The 18,856-nt window shown below is 38.8% G+C and overlaps 1 protein-coding gene across 3 annotated transcripts in view; it reads left to right on the top strand.

Annotated features, from left to right (window-relative positions):
- Nucleotides 1-6,159: 6,159 nt before the first annotated feature.
- TRPC1 (transient receptor potential cation channel subfamily C member 1) overlaps nucleotides 6,160-18,856 on the top strand; it is an 89,421-nt gene continuing 76,724 nt past the window's right edge. For 2 of the 3 annotated variants that reach the window (XM_033212412.1, XM_033212411.1), the window contains exons 1-2: nucleotides 6,160-6,382; nucleotides 18,304-18,458. In XM_033212412.1, coding sequence (XP_033068303.1) covers nucleotides 6,211-6,382; nucleotides 18,304-18,458 — 327 coding nt within the window. In that variant the 5' untranslated portion in view covers nucleotides 6,160-6,210. The remainder of the gene's footprint in view (nucleotides 6,383-18,303; nucleotides 18,459-18,856) is intronic. The other variant, XM_033212413.1, reaches the window with a different exon arrangement.

Raw genomic sequence — 18,856 nt, 5'->3', positions numbered from 1 at the left:
ATAAACGTAATCCAGCATATAAACAGAACCAAAGACAAGAACCACATAATTATCTCAATAGATGCAGAAAAGGCTTTTGACAAAATTCAACAGCCCTTTATGCTAAAAACGCTCAATAAATTTGGTATTGATGGAACGTACCTCAAAATAATAAGAGCTATTTATGACAAACCCACAGCTAATATCATACTGAATGGGCAAAAACTGGAAAAAGTCCCTTTGAAAACTGGCACAAGACAGGGATGCCCTCTCTCACCACTCCTATTCAACATAGTGTTGGAAGTTCTGGCTAGGGCAATCAGGCAAGAGAAAGAAATCAAGGGTATCCAGTTAGGAAAAGAAGAAGTCAAATTGTCCCTGTTTGCAGATGACATGATTGTATATTTAGAAAACCCCATCGTCTCAGCCCAAAATCTCCTTAAGCTGATAAGCAACTTCAGCAAAGTCTCAGGATACAAAATTAATGTGCAAAAATCACAAGCATTCTTATACACCAGTAACAGACAAGCAGAGAGCCAAATCAGGAATGAACTTCCATTCACAATTGCTTCAAAGAGAATAAAATACCTAGGAATCCAGCTTACAAGGGATGTAAAGGACCTCTTCAAGGAGAACTACAAACCACTGCTCAGTGAAATCAAAGAGGACACAAACAAATGGAAGAACATACCATGCTCATGGATAGGAAGAATCAATATCGTGAAAATGGCCATACTGCCCAAGGTTATTTATAGATTTAATGCCATCCCCATCAAGCTACCAATGACTTTCTTCACAGAATTGGAAAAAACTGCTTTAAAGTTCATATGGAACCAAAAAAGGGCCCGCATTGCCAAGACAATCCTAAGTCAAAAGGACAAAGCTGGAGGCGTCACGCTACCTGACTTCAAACTATACTACAAGGCTACAGTAACCAAAACAGCATGGTACTGGTACCACAACAGAGATATAGACCAATGGAACAGAACAGAGTCCTCAGAAATAATACCACACATCTACAGCCATCTGATCTTTGACAAACCTGAGAGAAACAAGAAATGGGGAAAGGATTCCCTATTTAATAAATGGTGCTGGGAAAATTGGCTAGCCATAAGTAGAAAGCTGAAACTGGATCCTTTCCTTACCCCTTATACGAAAATTAATTCAAGATGGATTAGAGACTTAAATGTTAGACCTAATACCATAAAAACCCTAGAAGAAAATCTAGGTAGTACCATTCAGGACATAGGCATGGGCAAGGACTTCATGTCTAAAACACCAAAAGCAACGGCAGCAAAAGCAAAAATTGACACATGGGATCTAATTAAACTAAAGAGCTTTTGCACAGCAAAAGAAACTACCATCAGAGTGAACAGGCAACCTACAGAATGGGAAAAAATTTTTGCAACCTACTCATCTGACAAAGGGCTAATATCCAGAATCTACAAAGAACTCAAACAAATATACAAGAAAAAAACAAACAACCCCATCAAAAAGTGGGGAAAGGATATGAACAGACATTTCTCAAAAGAAGACATCCATACAGCCAACAGACACATGAAAAAATGCTCGTCATCACTCGCCATCAGAGAAATGCAAATCAAAACTACAATGAGATACCATCTCACACCAGTTAGAATGGCAATCATTAAGAAGTCAGGAAACAACAGGTGTTGGAGAGGATGTGGAGAAATAGGAACACTTTTACACTGTTGGTGGGATTGTAAACTAGTTCAACCATTATGGAAAACAGTATGGCGATTCCTCAAGGATCTAGAACTAGATGTACCATATGACCCAGCCATCCCACTACTGGGTATATACCCAAAGGATTATAATTACTCTACTACAAAGACACATGCACACGTATGTTTATTGCGGCACTATTCACAATAGCAAAGACTTGGAATCAACCCAAATGTCCATCTGTGACAGACTGGATTAAGAAAATGTGGCACATATACACCATGGAATACTATGCAGCCATAAAAAAGGATGAGTTTGCATCCTTTGTAGGGACATGGATGCAGCTGGAAACCATCATTCTTAGCAAACTATCACAAGAAGAGAAAACCAAACACCGCATGTTCTCACTCATAGGTGGGAACTGAACAATGAGATCACTTGGACTCGGGAAGGGGAACATCACACACTGGGGCCTATCATGGGGAGGGGGGAGGAGGGAGGGATTGCATGGGGGAGTTATACATGATATAAACGTCATGCACATGTACCCTAGAACTTAAAGTATAATTAAAAAAAAAAAAAAAAAATCAATGAAAAAAAAAAAAAATTACCAACAAAAAAAGTCCAGGACCAGATTCACAGCTGAATTCTACCAGACATTTAAAGAAGAATGTCACCATTCCACAAGATAGAGAAGAGGGAATCCTCCCTAAATCATTCTATGAAGCCAGTATCACCCTAATACCAAAACCAGGAAAGAACATAACCAAAAGAGAAAACTACAGACCAATATTCCAGATGAACACAGATGTAAAAATCCTTAACCAAAATACTAGCTAACTGAATCCAACAACATATCAAAAAGATAATCCACCATGATCAAGTGGGTTTCATACCAGGTATTGCAGGGATGGTTTAACGCATGCATGTCAATAAATGTGATATATCACATAAAGATAATTAAAAACAAAAATCACATGATCATCTTAACAGATGCAGAAAAAGCATTTGACAAAATCCAGCATCCTTTTATGATTAAAACCCTCAGCAAAACTGGCATACAAGGGGCATATCACAACGTAATAAAAGCCATCTATGACAAACTCACAGTCAACACAATACTGAATGGGGGAAAAGTTGAAAGCATTCCCTCTGACAACTGGAACAAGACAAGGATGCCCACTCTCACCACTCCTCTTCAACATAGTACTGGAAGTCCCAGGCAGAGCAATCAGACAAGAGAAAGAAACAAAGGGCATCCAAGTCAGTAAAGAGGCAGTCAAACTGTTGCTGTTTGCTGATGATATGATTGTATATCTAGAAAACCCTAAAGACTTCTCCAAAATGCTCCTAGAACTGATAAAAGAATTCAGCAAAGTTTCAGGATACAAAATTAATGTACACACATCAGTAGCCTGCCTATACATCAACAGCAACCAAGCTGAGAATCAAACAAAGAACTCAATTCCTTTTACAATAGCTGCAAAAAAAAAAAAAAAAAAAAAAAGGAACATACCTAACAAAGAAGGTGAAATACCTCTACAAGGAAAACTACAAAACACTGCTGAAAGAAATCACAGACGACACAAACAAATGGAAACACATCCCATGCTCATGGATGGGTAGAATCAATATTGTGAAAATGACCATACTGCCAAAGGCAATCTACAAATTCAATGCAATTCCCATCAAAATACCACCATCATTCTTCAGAGAACTAGAAAAAACAATCCTAAAATTCATATGGAACCAAAAAAGAGCCTGCATAGCCAATGCAAGATGAATCAAAAAGAACAAATCTAGAGACATCACATTACCCGACTTCAAGCTATACTATAAGGCTACTGTCAACAAAACAGCATGGTACTGGCATAAAAATAGGCATATAGACCAATGGAACAGAATAGAGAACCCAGAAACAAATCCAAATACTTACAACCAACTGATTTTCGACAAAGCAAACAAAAACATACAGTGGGGGAAAGGACACCCTATTCAAAAAATGGTGCTGGGATAATTGGCAACCCACATGTAGGAGAATAAAACTGGATCTGCATCTCTCACCTTATACAAAAATAAACTCAAGATGGATCTAGAACTTAAATCTAAGACCTGAAACCATAAAAATTCTAGAAGATAACATTGGAAAACCCCTCTGTAGACATTGACTTAGGCAAGGATTTCATGACCAAGAACCCAAAAGCAAATGCAATGAAAAGAAAGATAAATAGCTGCGACTTAATCAAATGAAAGAGCTTTTGCACAGCAAAGGGAACAGTTAGCAGAGTAAACAGACAACCCACAGAGTGGGAGAAAATCTTCATAATCTATACATCCGACAAAGGACTACCTTCCAGAATCTACAACGAACTCAAACAAATCATGAAGAAAAAAACCAAACAATCCTAACAAAAACTGGGCTAAAAACATGAAAAGAGCTGGGGGCGGGGGCTCATGCTTGTAGTCCCAGCACTTTGGGAGGCCGAAGCAGGGAGATCACCTGAGGTCGGGAGTTTGAGACCAGCCTGACCAACATGGAGAAACCCCGTCTCTACTAAAAACACAAAATTAGCCTGGTGTGGTGGTGCATGCCTGTAATATCAGCTACTCGGAAGGCTGAGGCAGGAGAATCGCTTGAACCCGGGAGGCGGAAGTTGCAGTGAGCCGAGATTGCGCCATTGCACTCCAGCCTGGGCAACACAAGCGAAACTCTGTCTCAAGAAAAAACAAAAAAACAAAAAAACATGAATAGATAATTCTCAAAAGAAGATACAGAAATGGCCAACAAACATGAAAAAATGCTCAACAATACTAATGATAAGGAAATTGCAAGTCAAAACTACAATGCCATACCACCCTACTCCCACAAGAATGGCTATAATCAAAAAATTAAAAAAAATACATGTTGGTGTTGATGCGGTGAAAAGGGAACATTTCCACACTGCTGGTGGGACTGTAAACTAGTACAACCACTATGGAAAACAGTGGGGGGAGATTCCTTAAAGAACTGAAAGTAGAACTACCATTTGATTCAGTAATCCCAGTACTGGGTATCTACCCAGAGGAAAAGAAGTCATTACACGAAAAAGATACTTGCCCATTCATGTTTATAGCAGCACAATTTGCAATTGCAAAAATGTGGAACCAATCCAGATGCCCATTGATCAATGAGTGACAAAGAAACTGTGAGATATATAGATATATATAGATATATAGATATAAAATACGATGGAATACTACTCAGCCATAAAAAGGAATGAATAAATGGCATTCGCAGCAACCTGGATGGGATTGAAGACTATTATTCTAAATGAAGTAACTCAAGAATGGTAAACCAAACATCGTATGTTCTCACTCATAAGTGGGAGCCAAGCTTTGAGGATGCAAAGGCATAGTAATGACACAATGGACTTTCGGGACTCAGGGGGAAAGGTTGGGGAGGGAGTAAGGGATAAAAGAGTACAAATTAGGTTCAGTGTATACTGCTCGGTGATGGGTACACCAAAATCTCACAAATCATCACTAAAGAACTTACAAACACCACCTGTTCCCCAAAAACCTATGGAAATAATATGGAAATAAAAATTTATATATTTGTATAAATTATTTAAACATAATATAATTATATATACAGCCTTTATAAATGAGAGTTCATTTCCAGGCTAAAATGAGTACAACATACAAACCCACGAGTCTGGCGGCGTGGCGGGGCTCTCCATTGTGCTTTAAGCATAGTGCACCAGAATATGAAATAGCTGGACAATTCCACAAAGGGTTTCCACTAAACATTAAGTCGTCAGAGACTCAATTAGCATACTGCTCCATATTTGCTTAATTACCTCAAACCCAGTACGCTCGGTGTGGAAAGGGAAGACTGTAGCTGGTTCACCTCAGCTGAGCGAAGGAAGCTGCGGAGGGCTCCAGGAGCCCAGCGCGTCCCCACCGCAGGCCCCGCCCACCCAAGCCCGCCCTTGCCGCAGGCCCCGCCCACCCATGCCCGCCCTCGCCGCAGGCTCCGCCCTAGTGTCGTCGCTTCAGTGGAGCAGAGAATGACGTGAGGACAGAGTCGCGAACATCTCGGAGCGCAGCTGGGCCAGCGGTTCCCACAGCCCTGGAGCCCAACGTGCGCAGAAGCGCCTCTCGGAGCTCCTCTCCCACAGATCTCTCGTCCTCTTCCTGGGTTAGGCCGCCCCAGGCGCGGCCCCTGCGACTCCTGGCACGGCCCCGTGCTCGGCTGCCGCCCTGGCGCGCGCCACACTGTCGTCCCCGGACGGGCGCGGACAGGCTCGGCCGGGGCGCCGACGGCTGGGGAGGGGTCGCTGGCCCAGGGGTCGCGCATGCGCCGCCACCAACCTGGGGCTGTCAGTGGAGGGCGAGTGCTGGTTCGCAGGGGAGGCGACGCCCTTCGGGGCCAACGGGCCGCAAGCCGAGGCAGCAGTGGGAACGACTCACCCTTTTTCCAGCCCTGGGGCGTGGCTGGGGTCGGGGTCGGGGCCGGTGGGGGCCCCGCCCCCGTCTCCTGGCCTGCCTCCTTCATGGGCCGCGATGATGGCGGCCCTGTACCCGAGCACGGACCTCTCGGGCGCCTCCTCCTCCTCCCTGCCTTCCTCTCCATCCTCTTCGTCGCCGAATGAGGTGATGGCGCTGAAGGATGTGCGGGAGGTGAAGGAGGAGAATACGCTGAATGAGAAGCTTTTCTTGCTGGCGTGCGACAAGGGTGAGAGTTAGGCCCCTTTCTCCTCCTCTGGACCCCGCTGCCCTCCAGACCTTTCGTTGTCTTCCCCGCGTCAACTTACTCGGGGCATTCCCTCTGTCTTAGGCGCCGAGTGTCTTCCCGTCTCGCCTGCTGCCTCAGGCGGGCTTTTCCTCACCGCCTCTGCCCTGTGAGTGTGGAGCTGGCGGGCGAGTGGAGCTGGGGCTGCGCCCTCGGAGCGCGGCACCGTGCGGGACGGCTGTGGCCTTGGGGTCCGGGGTTTAGGTAGCGCCTTGGGAGCCCAGACCCCAGCGTTTTAGCGCTGCCCTTGCTACTGAACGCATGAATGACCTGGTCTAATCTCTCTGGCTCGCGGTTCATTCCTTCCGGGAGTCGAGAGGCTAGTTTCCGACCCTCCAGTCCGAAAGTTCCTTACCTTAGGATACCTCGTATGGAGGGTTCTCATCACCTGGTTTTTGTTTTTCTTAAAAACAAAACCAGACCCTCTATTATTTAGCTTCACCTGCCCAGTGCTTTAGCCAGTGACTGTTGACTGGCATTAATATCGGAATATCCTAGGTGGAAATACATGAAGGACGGGACGGAAGAAATTCTGCCTTAGTTGCCAAAACTTTCTCCAGATTTACGGAACGCCTTTGATTGTTCGTGCTTTTTATTGGAGAGAACGATTTATTGCTCCCCGATCTTTGGGAGATAAAGATAATGAAAAATAATTACAGGAATTACAGGGCAAAAATATGTGGAATATATTTAGCGCGTTTTCCTTTTTTTAGTCTAGAAGTTAATCATTTTTATGGCCATATTAACGCCATGTCACGCAATCGTCCTTTGTAGTGATGCATATAACAAAAGGAATAGGAAATTGCCCTAAGACTGCTTTTATTTCCTACATGAAAACACTAAAATTTTTCTGTTTCCAAATTTATATGGCTGTACACTTAGGAAAACTCTGTTAGACCCATGCAAACTTCTGGAACAAACCCAAAGGGCAGTTTACACTATGAAAAGACTAACTGCAGAGGATTTTTGTTTGCTTGTATGTGTGAATGTGTAATTAATAAATGATAGCCTTACTAACCTCTCCTACTGCTTTTGAAATAGGATTTTATTTACACGATTTTTTTAAAAAAACAATTGACATATAAACTAAGTCCACCTATGGTTGAGCCACTTTTATGTTCTTATGTAATAGTATTAAATAATATTATGAAAGCAATGTTAATAATACTGTTAAAGTCCACCATGGACACAACTTTGAGCAGTCTTTGAGATGTAAAGAAACAATATGTATTTACAACGTCACAAAAATAGGGTCTGCGGATTATGTAAAATTATTTAGTGTTGCTGGAGTGGCTTGCCTGAGTTCTCTTCCCTCAAAAGTTCTGAGAGAGGAAGGGGAAAAGATTGTGTTGTACTAAAATGAGTAAGTGCTGGCTCCATGTATTCCAGCTCACTGTGCAATGGTTATTTTAAAGCAAACAGAAAGTATGTCAAGAAAGGAAATTTGATATTCCTGTCAAACTGAGGACAGAGAAATATCAATGGAATATGGTTGAGCAAGTATTTGTGCATTGTGTATATTTAGGATTATTGCATGACATATCTCAAACAAAAGAGAGTTTTAATTTATGATAGTTGTATAGCTTATTTAGTAGTACCAGCTGAAATACCTTGATATTCTTTGTCTTTTTTTTTTTATTTTATAGCATAATTGAGATGAGAGAGTTGGCTTTGGGGGATAGGGTGGAAACTAAATATGCATATTTTCCCGATATATAAGTTAGAAATTTTAAAAACAAGTGAGCTAAAATAGGAATTTTCTGTTTCAGGTATGTTGAAACAACTTCTTGAGTTCGATTTGGAAAAATAGCATAATTCTTACACATACTTATGGGGTACATTTACATTTAAAAAGTAACTGAGTTATGGGAATATTCTTTTGATTATATGTTTGTATTCACTAATATTGTCAAACTTTTTAAAATGTTACCTAAACCAATCTAAAAGTGAACAATTTCCCGAAGTAGCTATGGCTTTCACCATTGCATTGGAGCCTTCCTCAGACCAAATGTTAAACATTCACTAAAGCAGCTATTGGGGTGGAGTGTTCATGCTTTTCATAGAGGATTTCATTTAAACCCCACAACCCCGTGAGCCAGATCTGTTGTTGTCCTCAATTTGTAGATGAGGAAAATGAGGCTTAGCAAAATTTTAAAATTACTTTGCCAAAGGTTACATTGGTTAGAAAGTAGTAGAACTGGCATTTATCTTGAGCCTGCACTCTTAACCGCTATGTTATGTAGATCTGGTTGTAGATGAATGAGTGAACATCATTAGTGTCAGAAAAGACACATCCATATTTAGACTTACTAGTTTAAATTTTCTTTGTATGGATGCTTTATAAACCTTGATTTCTGTGTATTACATTTGTTCAATAAAGAAGGGTAAAAAGCAAGCATGGTACTTTAGTAGAACCAGAGTAAATCAACTCTAGGGTTTCTGTGGTGTTCTAGAGTGTCTCATTCTTTTCATGTAGCATTCTTGTTCTACATATGCAAAATGTTCATAACATATTCTCTTAGGGAAAATTGAGGAATTCCTAAAGCAAAAATTGTGGAGATGAGATGGATATGTGTATGTTAATGAATGAGTGGCCCTTTGAAAGATGTGTACAGATTAAAGAGTACACAAAAAAATGTAGGAAAGAGAAAAGGAAAAGATTTATAGTTTGTGATAACTGGCTTTTCTGTAAATAAGTTCAATAGATTTAGGCAACTGCTGATCCAGGTAGTGGCCCCTTAGTTACTGATCTTCACAGAGGGTGAGGATCATCTCAGAGGTAACATTGAATCCTTTCTTTGTAAAGGAAAACCTTAACTGAAAGTTCTTGTGCCAGCGATATATAAAGTGAAGTCTAGGCCCCCCCAGATTAAATTCTCAGAAAGTACACTCATGTTCTTTCTAGAAATAGAAAGCTGTAATTCAGAGGTAAAACTTAATTGAAACAAGAGCTGACTAAAAATATGTTGTTTTATGAAAAATTTAAATAGTGATTCTTACAGCCATGCCTTTGTCCTCCCTCATTGAGAATTAGTGTCATCATAAGCCTCTTTTATTTGTAGGCATCTATGGTGTCCCTCAGGTCTGTTGACAGGAGGAGGGGTAAATAAGTTTATTTAGAAAACACCTAAACTAAGTGTAGTTCATGTTAATTTTCCTCTTAAAAAAATAGCCTATTGAGTAGTTGATAGCTTTTAGTATATATTTGGAAATAAAAACCTGCATAAACTGTTCGATTTGCTGATGATCAGTAATCAGTTCATGTGCAGGAAAGAAAGTATGAAATGATTCAGTCCCTGCCAACTCTCCATGGAGAATATTTTCAGGAAATCTAATGTGCAGTTAATGAGTCAGAAGTCCCTTCTTGAAATTTCAGCATGGAGTTAGGGAGAGGGATGGAGAGGGCAGATTTTCACCTTTATCACTGGGCTCAGCCTAGTCTCAATGATGACTGTATTTCTTTAACTTTTTCTTTCTTTCTTTTTTTTTTTTTTTTTTTGAGATGGAGATTCTCTTGTTGTACATGCTGGAGTGCAGTGCAACCTCCACCTCCTGGGTTCAAGTGATTCTCCTGCCTCAGCCTCCTGACTAGCTGGGATTACAGGTGCCCGCCACCACGCCTGGCTAATTTTTTTGTATTTTTAGTAGAGACAGGGTTTCACCATGTTGGCCAGACTGGTCTTGAACTCCCGACCTCAGGTGATCCACCCACATTGGCTTCCCAAAGTGCTGGGATTATAGGCATGACCCACCGTGCCTGGCCTGATGACTGACTTTCTACATAAGCTTTGTGTACCTTTGGGCTAAGGGTGCTTTAAAAATGTGCAACAACTCTAGAGAGAAGCCAGAGTCAGAAGAAAAAAGTGCAACATTTCTGAGAGAAGTAATATTAAGCTGCTGTTTTTTGAACACCTTATTTATATATAATGGGCCTTTAAAAATTTTTTACCTATTTGAGAAGAGATTTTGAAATCTGGTGTTAGAGGATGGTGGTGGGAAGAAACAAAAAGTGCTGAGTACTGAGTATTGGTGTGAAGTGTTATGTTAACAACAGGGCACCTAATGTAAGGAGGTATGTGCTGTGAGGAAAAAAACTTTGCAGAAATAGGAGGTAAAGAGGGTATTGTAGGCAACATTCTATGAACACTTCACGAATCATCATAGGCATAGCATTTATGTACTTTATATAGGAAAGCTTTTCAAATAACCAAAGTTTTAGAATGTACTAGTTGAAAAATATTGCCATAGGGAATGGTTCAGGGATACTTTTTAACAACAGCAACAAAAGACTCAAATTGCGAAAATCTTAGTGGATAATTTATCTCTAACAGACAGTAATTCAGCAGCTAGCTGCCTGGTAGTTCTATGATACTGGTAATTCTTTATAGTGATCACACAACTTTCCTGCTCTTTTTCTGTAAGTCACCATCAACCTATACTTACCAGGCTCTTAATTGTGTTAAGGTGCTGCAAAAGTACTTTATCAAGAAAGTAGTGAGAACATCCCTATCTTTTAGGAGAATATTCCGTAATGGAGATGCTCTCTTGTGCTGTAGTGAGAAGTAAGGAAACAAAAGTATGTTTGTATGAAATATATCTGTCTGAAGGGAAGAAGCAAGTGCTCAAATTAACTTAAATGGCCTATACGTGATTTGGAGGATGGGATATTACTTGTACAGAGTCAATCTTTTATCTGGGCAGTTAAAAAAAAAATGTAACCCAAGCCAGACTCCTAGCTATAGCTTGTATACAGACTTGGAGGAAGAGTGTGAAAAGATTGAATTTTGTTATATAGGTATTATTGTAACCTAATAATTCCTCTTCTACCTTACTGCCAGTGCTCTAAATATCTTCTTTATTGCTAACTCTTCCTAATTTAATGATACTGAGAAATTTAAGATTTAAGATCAGTAGTTGAATAAGTAATGAGGATTTCAAAAGTTATCACTAAGAGGTGATTAAGTAATGACTTTTAGGAGCCTAGATGAATGATAAGGACTAAAAGAATTCCAGCACTGTATCAATATAGTCATGAGACTCAGTAGATTTATTTGGATGCCAAAACTTTGTATGTATAAAGTGGGGGTGACTGGCACTTTTATTAATAGCGTCTGTTAATTTTTAAAAATGTTTTTCTAGATTAACATATTGGCCAGTAATATATTTTTCTAGTTTTATAAATATGTATAATTCAAATGTATATGAGATTAAATTTAAGCAACACAATAAATCCTTTCTGAGACTGTGTTGCAACAACCTGATATAAACCTGATATAAACTAAAAGTTTTAAACAACTCACAGCAGCATTGTGAATGTGATCTCAAGTCATTTGTCAGACTCTTAACCACAAAATAAACATTGCTTTTGACTATTCTTCTAATAGAGTTAAAAATATGCTGTTTATAATTTTTATCAACTGATTTACTATGAAAGAATCAGCATTACCTTCTGTGCTATAGTATAATTTTTTCTGGCAGCAGTGTGAATCTTTGCTCTTTTGCTAAATGATATTCGTTATTATTAATAGTCCTCACTAGGATTCATAAGCAACTAAGAAATTGTGGTAATAATTGTCTTTTTTCAAAAATATTTGAAGTGTTATAAACAGTTTAGCTACCATGTTTTTTAGTATCTTTAATTTTGAAGGTTTCATTTGCAACAATATGGTTATAAATACATTGGGGGTCTGTAATACAGAGTTTTGCGCATTTGATAAAGCTACATTTTAAATCATTTTCACTGTAAAAAGTCTGCATGGTTTTTTTTTTTCCTTTTTAGAATTTGATTCAAACTAATTTGAAGTTGGATGTCAAGTTAACATTTTTATTAGTATTGTCATTTATATTTCCAGATCCAGCAACTGAAGTTGATCATGTCTTTGTATTTTTTTACATCATCATTCTTTTCCCTCTTAATAAAATTTTCTGTTTTTAGCATCATTTGTAATATTTCAGTTAGAATGTTGCAATTGCCACACTCAAGTTTGTTACAGAAACTTGGTTTGGAAAGCTTTACAAATGTTTTGGCATTAAATTCTCTCACACTTCACAACTAACTTCAAATGTGGTTAATATAAAATTAAACTGAACAGGCCGGGCGCGGTGGCTCAAGCCTGTAATCCCAGCACTTTGGGAGGCCGAGACGGGCGGATCACGAGGTCAGGAGATCGAGACCATCCTGGCTAACATGGTGAAACCCCGTCTCTACTAAAAAATACAAAAAAAACTAGCCGGGCGACATGGCGGGCGCCTGTAGTCCCAGCTGCTTGGGAGGCTGAGGCAGGAGAATGGTGTAAACCCAGGAGGCGGAGCTTGCAGTGAGCTGAGACCCGGCCACTGCACTCCAGCCTGGGCGGCAGAGCGAGACTCCGTCTCAAAAAAAAAAAAAAAAAAAAAAAAAAAAAAAAAAAAATTAAACTGAACAACATTAATGCTCTCTTTGCTATGAAATCAAACAAAATGCTAATGAGGAAGAGGTGGAATCACCTGTTCTATCAGTATTATAACATTTCTCCATTGTATTTCTCAAGGATTTATTACAGTTGGCGAGAGTAAATTTGTTGCTGAGGATCTGTGGGATCACTCTGGTATTTTGTATACTAGTTCATGTTTTTTTAATTGTTGGTTAGGACTCACTAAATTGATTTCATGATTGTTAATGGTTTGCAACCTGCAGTTTGGAAAACTGGTTTGGAATGATCATTGGCTGAGCCGTAGAGAGGCATAAGATGAATTCGGAATGGTAACAAGGTCTAACCACCGGTCCTATAGGGCTTTGTAGGCCACAGTAAAAATTTGGCCTTTATTTAGAAAATCACGAAGGTTGTAAGCTTGATATGTTTTTAATTTTTTTTTCTTTTTTTTTTTTTGAGACGGAGTCTTGCTCTGCCGCCCAGGCTGGAGTGCAGTGGCCAGCTCTCTGTCGCCCAGGCTGGAGTGCAGTGGAGCAATCTTGGCTCACTGCAAGCTCCACCTCCTGGGTTCACGCTATTCTCCTGCCTCAGCCTCCCGAGTAGCTGGGACTACAGGTGCCCGCCACCACGCCCAGCTAATTTTTTGTATTTTTAGTAGAGACGGGGTTTCACTGTGTTAGCCAATATGGTCTCAATCTCCTGACCTTGTGATCTTCCCGTCTCAGCCTCCCAAAGTGGGATTACAGGCATGAGCCACTGTGCCTGGCCTGTGTTTTGAATTTTTAAATAACTCTAGAGTGGAGAGTGGATTGAAGGGGTGGGGCTAGAGCAGGAGTGAGCAAACTATGGGCCACAGACCATATCTGCCTGTTTTGTGAGGTCTTGGAGCTAAAACTAGTTTTTTACATTTTATATTTCAAATGGTTAAAAAATAATATTTCATAACACATGAAAAGTCTATAAAATTCAGATTTCAGTGTCCATAAACAGAATTTTCTTAGAATACATCCACTATCATTTGTTTACATATGGTCTATGGCTGCTTTTGTGTTGAAAGGGCAGAGATTGAGTAGTTGTGACTAAGAGTGCATGGCCCACAAAGCCTAAACTATTTACTATCTAACTGTTTTTCAGAAAACTTTATTGAACCCTGTGCTACAGTATAAAGTATTAATAAGTAATATAAGTTGCAATAAGGAAAAGAGTAAACAAGGAAGGGAGTGTGGGCTCAGTGCAGGGAAGTGAAAAATTACAAAATACAGGGCTTGGGAGTTGGTCCACGTGAAACCCATCTGAGTTTGTTAATGGCACTTAAGGAGTTAGGCTCCTACCCTCTCTGGAGGCTGGGAGATAGGGGCCCTGTCTTCAGGTGTTGGCTGGAACAAAAGTAAATTTTTATGTTGGCTTTGAGTTTTCTCGGGCAGGCATTTTAAGAGGGGCTAGGGTCATCCTAGGGATCTGGCCTTCAGCTGTTAGAAACATTAGTGGTTTGTTCAAGCTTATATGGGCCAAGGTGGAGGCCTTGTGAAGGGCTCAGAAAAGCCTGACTAGAGTTTGGTCAAGGAGAGAATCTTGGTCAGCAGCTGTGTTAGTTAAGAGGCTATTGCAGAGTCCAGGAGGAAGATGGTGGGGGTTTGGACTGCGGGTAGCAGTATACATGGAGACAAGTAGATGATTATGGGAGATATTTTGGAGACGGAGCTAAGAAGACGTGCTGTTGAATTGGTATACTCCCTGTGGAATTGATTGAAAATCGTTTCTTTTTCCTTCACTGAAAAAGTCTACCATCTAGCCAAAAAAGTAAACAGATCATGTTGCACTTCCTTCTATGTGTTGTATTTTAAAAGACAAAAGATGTAACTCTTGAAAGCAACTTCAGTATAAAATGAATGGCATTTATATATTTGTCTGTCATACACAGGCATTTTGAATTGTAATTCTTGTTCTATAACCTCTTGCTGTTTAAGTTTTCTAACCTCTTTTTACATATATGCTCATCCTAAAAATTAAGACTGTTCTGGTCTTTTTTTTTTTTTTTTGACATAGTACTTGTTTTAAATGAATTGCAAATACAAACTTCTCTGAAATGCTTAGCAACAACTCTAGGTTTCCTATAGGTTCTGTGACTGTAACATGATTTTTCATTTGCACGACTGTGTTAGCTATAGCAGGGTGGAACTTTTTATTTTTAGGGATGAAAAGTATTTGGTTTTGATTTTTAGGGATTTTTTTTCTTTCTTGTATAGCTCCTTGACTACAATAGAAATACCCTTTAAAACTTTAGGACTGAGCACAGTGGCTCATGTCTGTAATCTCAGAACTTTGGGAGGCCAAGGCTGGCAGATTACTTGAGGTCAGGAGTTCGAGACCAGGCTAACCAACATGGTGAAACCCCATCTCTACTAAAAATACAAAAATTAGTCGGGCGTGGTGGCAGGTGCCTGTAATCCCAGTTACTTAGGAGGCTGAGGCAGGAGAATCGCTTGAACCCAGGAGGGAGAGGTTGCAGTGAGCCGAATTTTGCCACTGTACTCTAGCCTGGGTGACAGAGCAAGACTCTTGTCTTAAAAACAAAAAAACCTTTAAAGCTGGAATATGTGATATTTGTAATGCGCTTTCCTTTTTAACAACAATCTAAACTTATAAACGTAGCAATTATTTTTGTCTATTTGCTATACCTGAAATTTATAAAATGTCATAAGGTTTTATTTATGTAGTTCTTCCTACTTTTCTGTCTCTAGCAATATGGTTGATTAGATAATCTGAAAACCTTTCTTCTTCAAATCACTTAGAAATGATAGCTGAAATATAATGATCATCCAGTTAAATAAACAGCCGAGCTTTCAAGAAAGTAAGGGAAACAACCAAGATACAAAAGTGAAGAAAACCAGGAGTTTGTGAGCTGACACTATGGCTGCTCCATGGGTGGGGATAAGAGTTACTGTTCCGGACATTGCATAGATTTGAGTCTTAATGCCCATATGGGAACAGGTTACAAGGCCTGGAGACTGTACAAAGTGAGGAGTTGGATTCAGCATCTAAGCATAAAACCAGGATCCTTAAAGGACTGTACCTTCAGCAAAGAGATAGATGAGGAGAAAAACCAATCTACCAGCACATGGAGACTTCAGAGAAGCTTGTTTGTGTTATTGTGGCCTCTGAATAAGGGTAAAAATAAGACTCCTTTAAGAATACATAACCATGATCCTGCCTCTTGTTGTCTTGGGGTTCACATTAATACTCCTTTCAGATAATTAAACTATCATACAGAGACCATAAAATAATTACGTTTAAAATGATGAAAAAGTTAAAATAAGGAAATGAAAACATAAGAAAATAAAAGAGTTGGAAAGAAATCCGGTAAAACTTATACAAATAAAAAAATACAGTCATTAAATTTTTAAGAAGTCAGTGAATGGATTAAAGGAGGAATGTGACTGGAAGCTGAAGAAGAAATAAGTGACTGGAAGAAATGTGTGAAGAAATTACCCAGAATGCAGGAAAGAGAGAGGAAAAAAAGGAAAAACAGGAAATCTTGAGAGACACAGATGTTGAAATGGGAAGGTCTAACTTACTGCCTAATAGAAGTTGACAGGAGAAAAAGTAATATGGAGATGAAGCAATATTTGAAGAGATAATGGCTGAAAATACTGAAGAATTAATGAAGGGTAGAAATCCTTAGATTTAGAAAGCTTAGGCCCGATGTGGTGACTCACGCCTATAATCCCAGCACTTTTGGAGGCCGAGGCGAGAGGATTGCTTGAGGCCAGGAATTTGAGACAAACCTGGGCAACATAGCGAGACCTCATCTCTATAAAAATTAAAAAAGAATAAAAACAAATTTAGAAAGCCTAATGAGTCCTAAGCGGGATAAATAAAAAATTACTCCTCACCTAGACGCATCATGGTAACAAAGAAAATATAGCAGAATTTTTATGTGTAGCATTCTACTACTAAGATGTTGAAATAGGTTCACCTGAAATAGGGTTTTAAATGTCACCTTCCAGTAATAGCGATAAATTTTCACTGGTCTATCTTTGGTCACTATTGGTTCAACTTGTGACTTAGAACATCACTTTGTGAAGTGTCTGTCTGATAAGGTTCTCCCAGGGAGCATTTGTGTCTAACTATTAACTACTAGTACTATGGGGAAACTATTTCTTTTTGTGACTAGTTTGCTTCTTGAGGGACCTTAGGAAATACGTTGTCAAGAAAACTATCACCCACCTTCCTTCAAAAGAAGTTGTATGTGTGAGGCAGGGAGTTTAAAGCCATAGATTAAAAATAGTAGCAAATTTATTTGAAAATTTAACAAATAAAATGTTACCTGTCTTTCTTACTCACTTATTTAGCCCAGTTTCAGTATTTTCTTTTTCTGTATAATGAAATCATTTCTTTTTCTATTTTCTATGCTGATTGTTCTTTCCCTGTTTATTTATAGACTTCTAAGGAGCAACTATATTTGCACATCACTTAAAATAGCTAATTTGTCTAATATTTAACAAGTCAAACAAAACAGGCAAAACCCCCCTTGCTTTTTTGTCTCTATTTAATTAGCATTTCTCTTTTGATTTATTCCCCATATTCCTGTACCATCTGGTCAGCAGACAAATACGGTGGGGCCTTGCTGAAAATAATTACTGCTGTAATTGTTGTCATTTCCTCTCATGGGACAACTGTTTTGTTGTGGGCTACAGTCACAAAGAAGGCAATTTGCCTGCTCCTAACAGGTCAGGCACTAATCCTAGTCCTGCCTTAAGAATTCTGTGAACTGAATATTCCCTGGTCATTTAATCTAATCAACTTAATTAATGAGATGGGGTGTGTGTGTGTGTGTGTGTGTGTGTGGTGTGGTGTGTGTGTTGGGAGAGTGGGGAGTAGGGAAGAGGATTTTCAGACATCCTTCCCTTTACTATACATATCCTTAAATATATATGTATGTATATTGCTTTTCCAAAGTATGTTTATTCCTGTAAAACCTCTTTATAATATCCTCCACTTATTATTACTAGATCTCATTTTTAACTCTGTTGTGTAAGTAAATGTCTGTGTATATTTGAGATATAAAACTTAATTCTTTAAGCTTTTTCCATCTCATTTTTCTAGCTTCCAGTCTGTGCCTTTGGGCATCCTTTATTAAATTGCTTTAAATATCTTCCAAAAGTTTCTCCTTTTATGATCATTCAGTTATTAATTTTAAACTAATGATTTTTATTTCATTCTGTACATTTAAAATTTTTCTACTTTTTATGTCTGCTGCTGATATACATATTATTTTATTAAGGTATAAATTTTCATCAAGGAAATGTTCACATTTTCTGTGTACATTTTCATATACAAAAATGAGTTTAGGCTTTTAATCTTTTAATTCAACAAGCTAAGTTTTTCTTTACAGTCATCCTTACTTGATATGTCATGGATATTAAATTATGTTTGTATGTTGTTATTTAGGTGACTATTATATGGTTAAAAAGATTTTGGAGGAAAACAGTTCAGGTGACTTGAACATAAATTGCGTAGATGTGCTTGGGAGAAATGCTGTTACCATAACTATTGAAAACGAAAACTTGGATATACTGCAGCTTCTTTTGGACTACGGTTGTCAGGTACAAGGCTAGATAATTTAATCCAGTTAACTTCTAAGTGCTGTTAGATATGCCATGCTTTCTTCCCTTCTTGTTTTCTTTCTTCTTTTTCCTCCTTTTCTTCCTTTCTTTTTCTTTATCTCTCTTACTCTCCTTCTTTCTTTCTTTCATCTTTTATTTGGTTTTGAACCACTAAAAGTTTTAAAAACAAACCAAAAAACCTTTTTGAAAAGTATAATATTTTGAATTGATTTATCTTTTTCCTCCCAAGTGTCATTTTCCCCACATCTGTCTGATAGAGGTAAATTATCCATGGCTTATTAAAGATGACTTGGTTGTCATTACCTATGTTAACAATATTTATATTATATATCTAAAATAGTACAAACACTCTGCAAGTGTCAGAGGAATAGTTTTTT

This window comes from Trachypithecus francoisi, unplaced genomic scaffold, assembly GCF_009764315.1.
Source record: "Trachypithecus francoisi isolate TF-2019V2 unplaced genomic scaffold, Tfra_2.0 Lachesis_group0, whole genome shotgun sequence".
Classification (NCBI taxonomy): domain Eukaryota; kingdom Metazoa; phylum Chordata; class Mammalia; order Primates; family Cercopithecidae; genus Trachypithecus; species Trachypithecus francoisi.
This window is presented reverse-complemented; position numbering and strand designations above follow the sequence as displayed.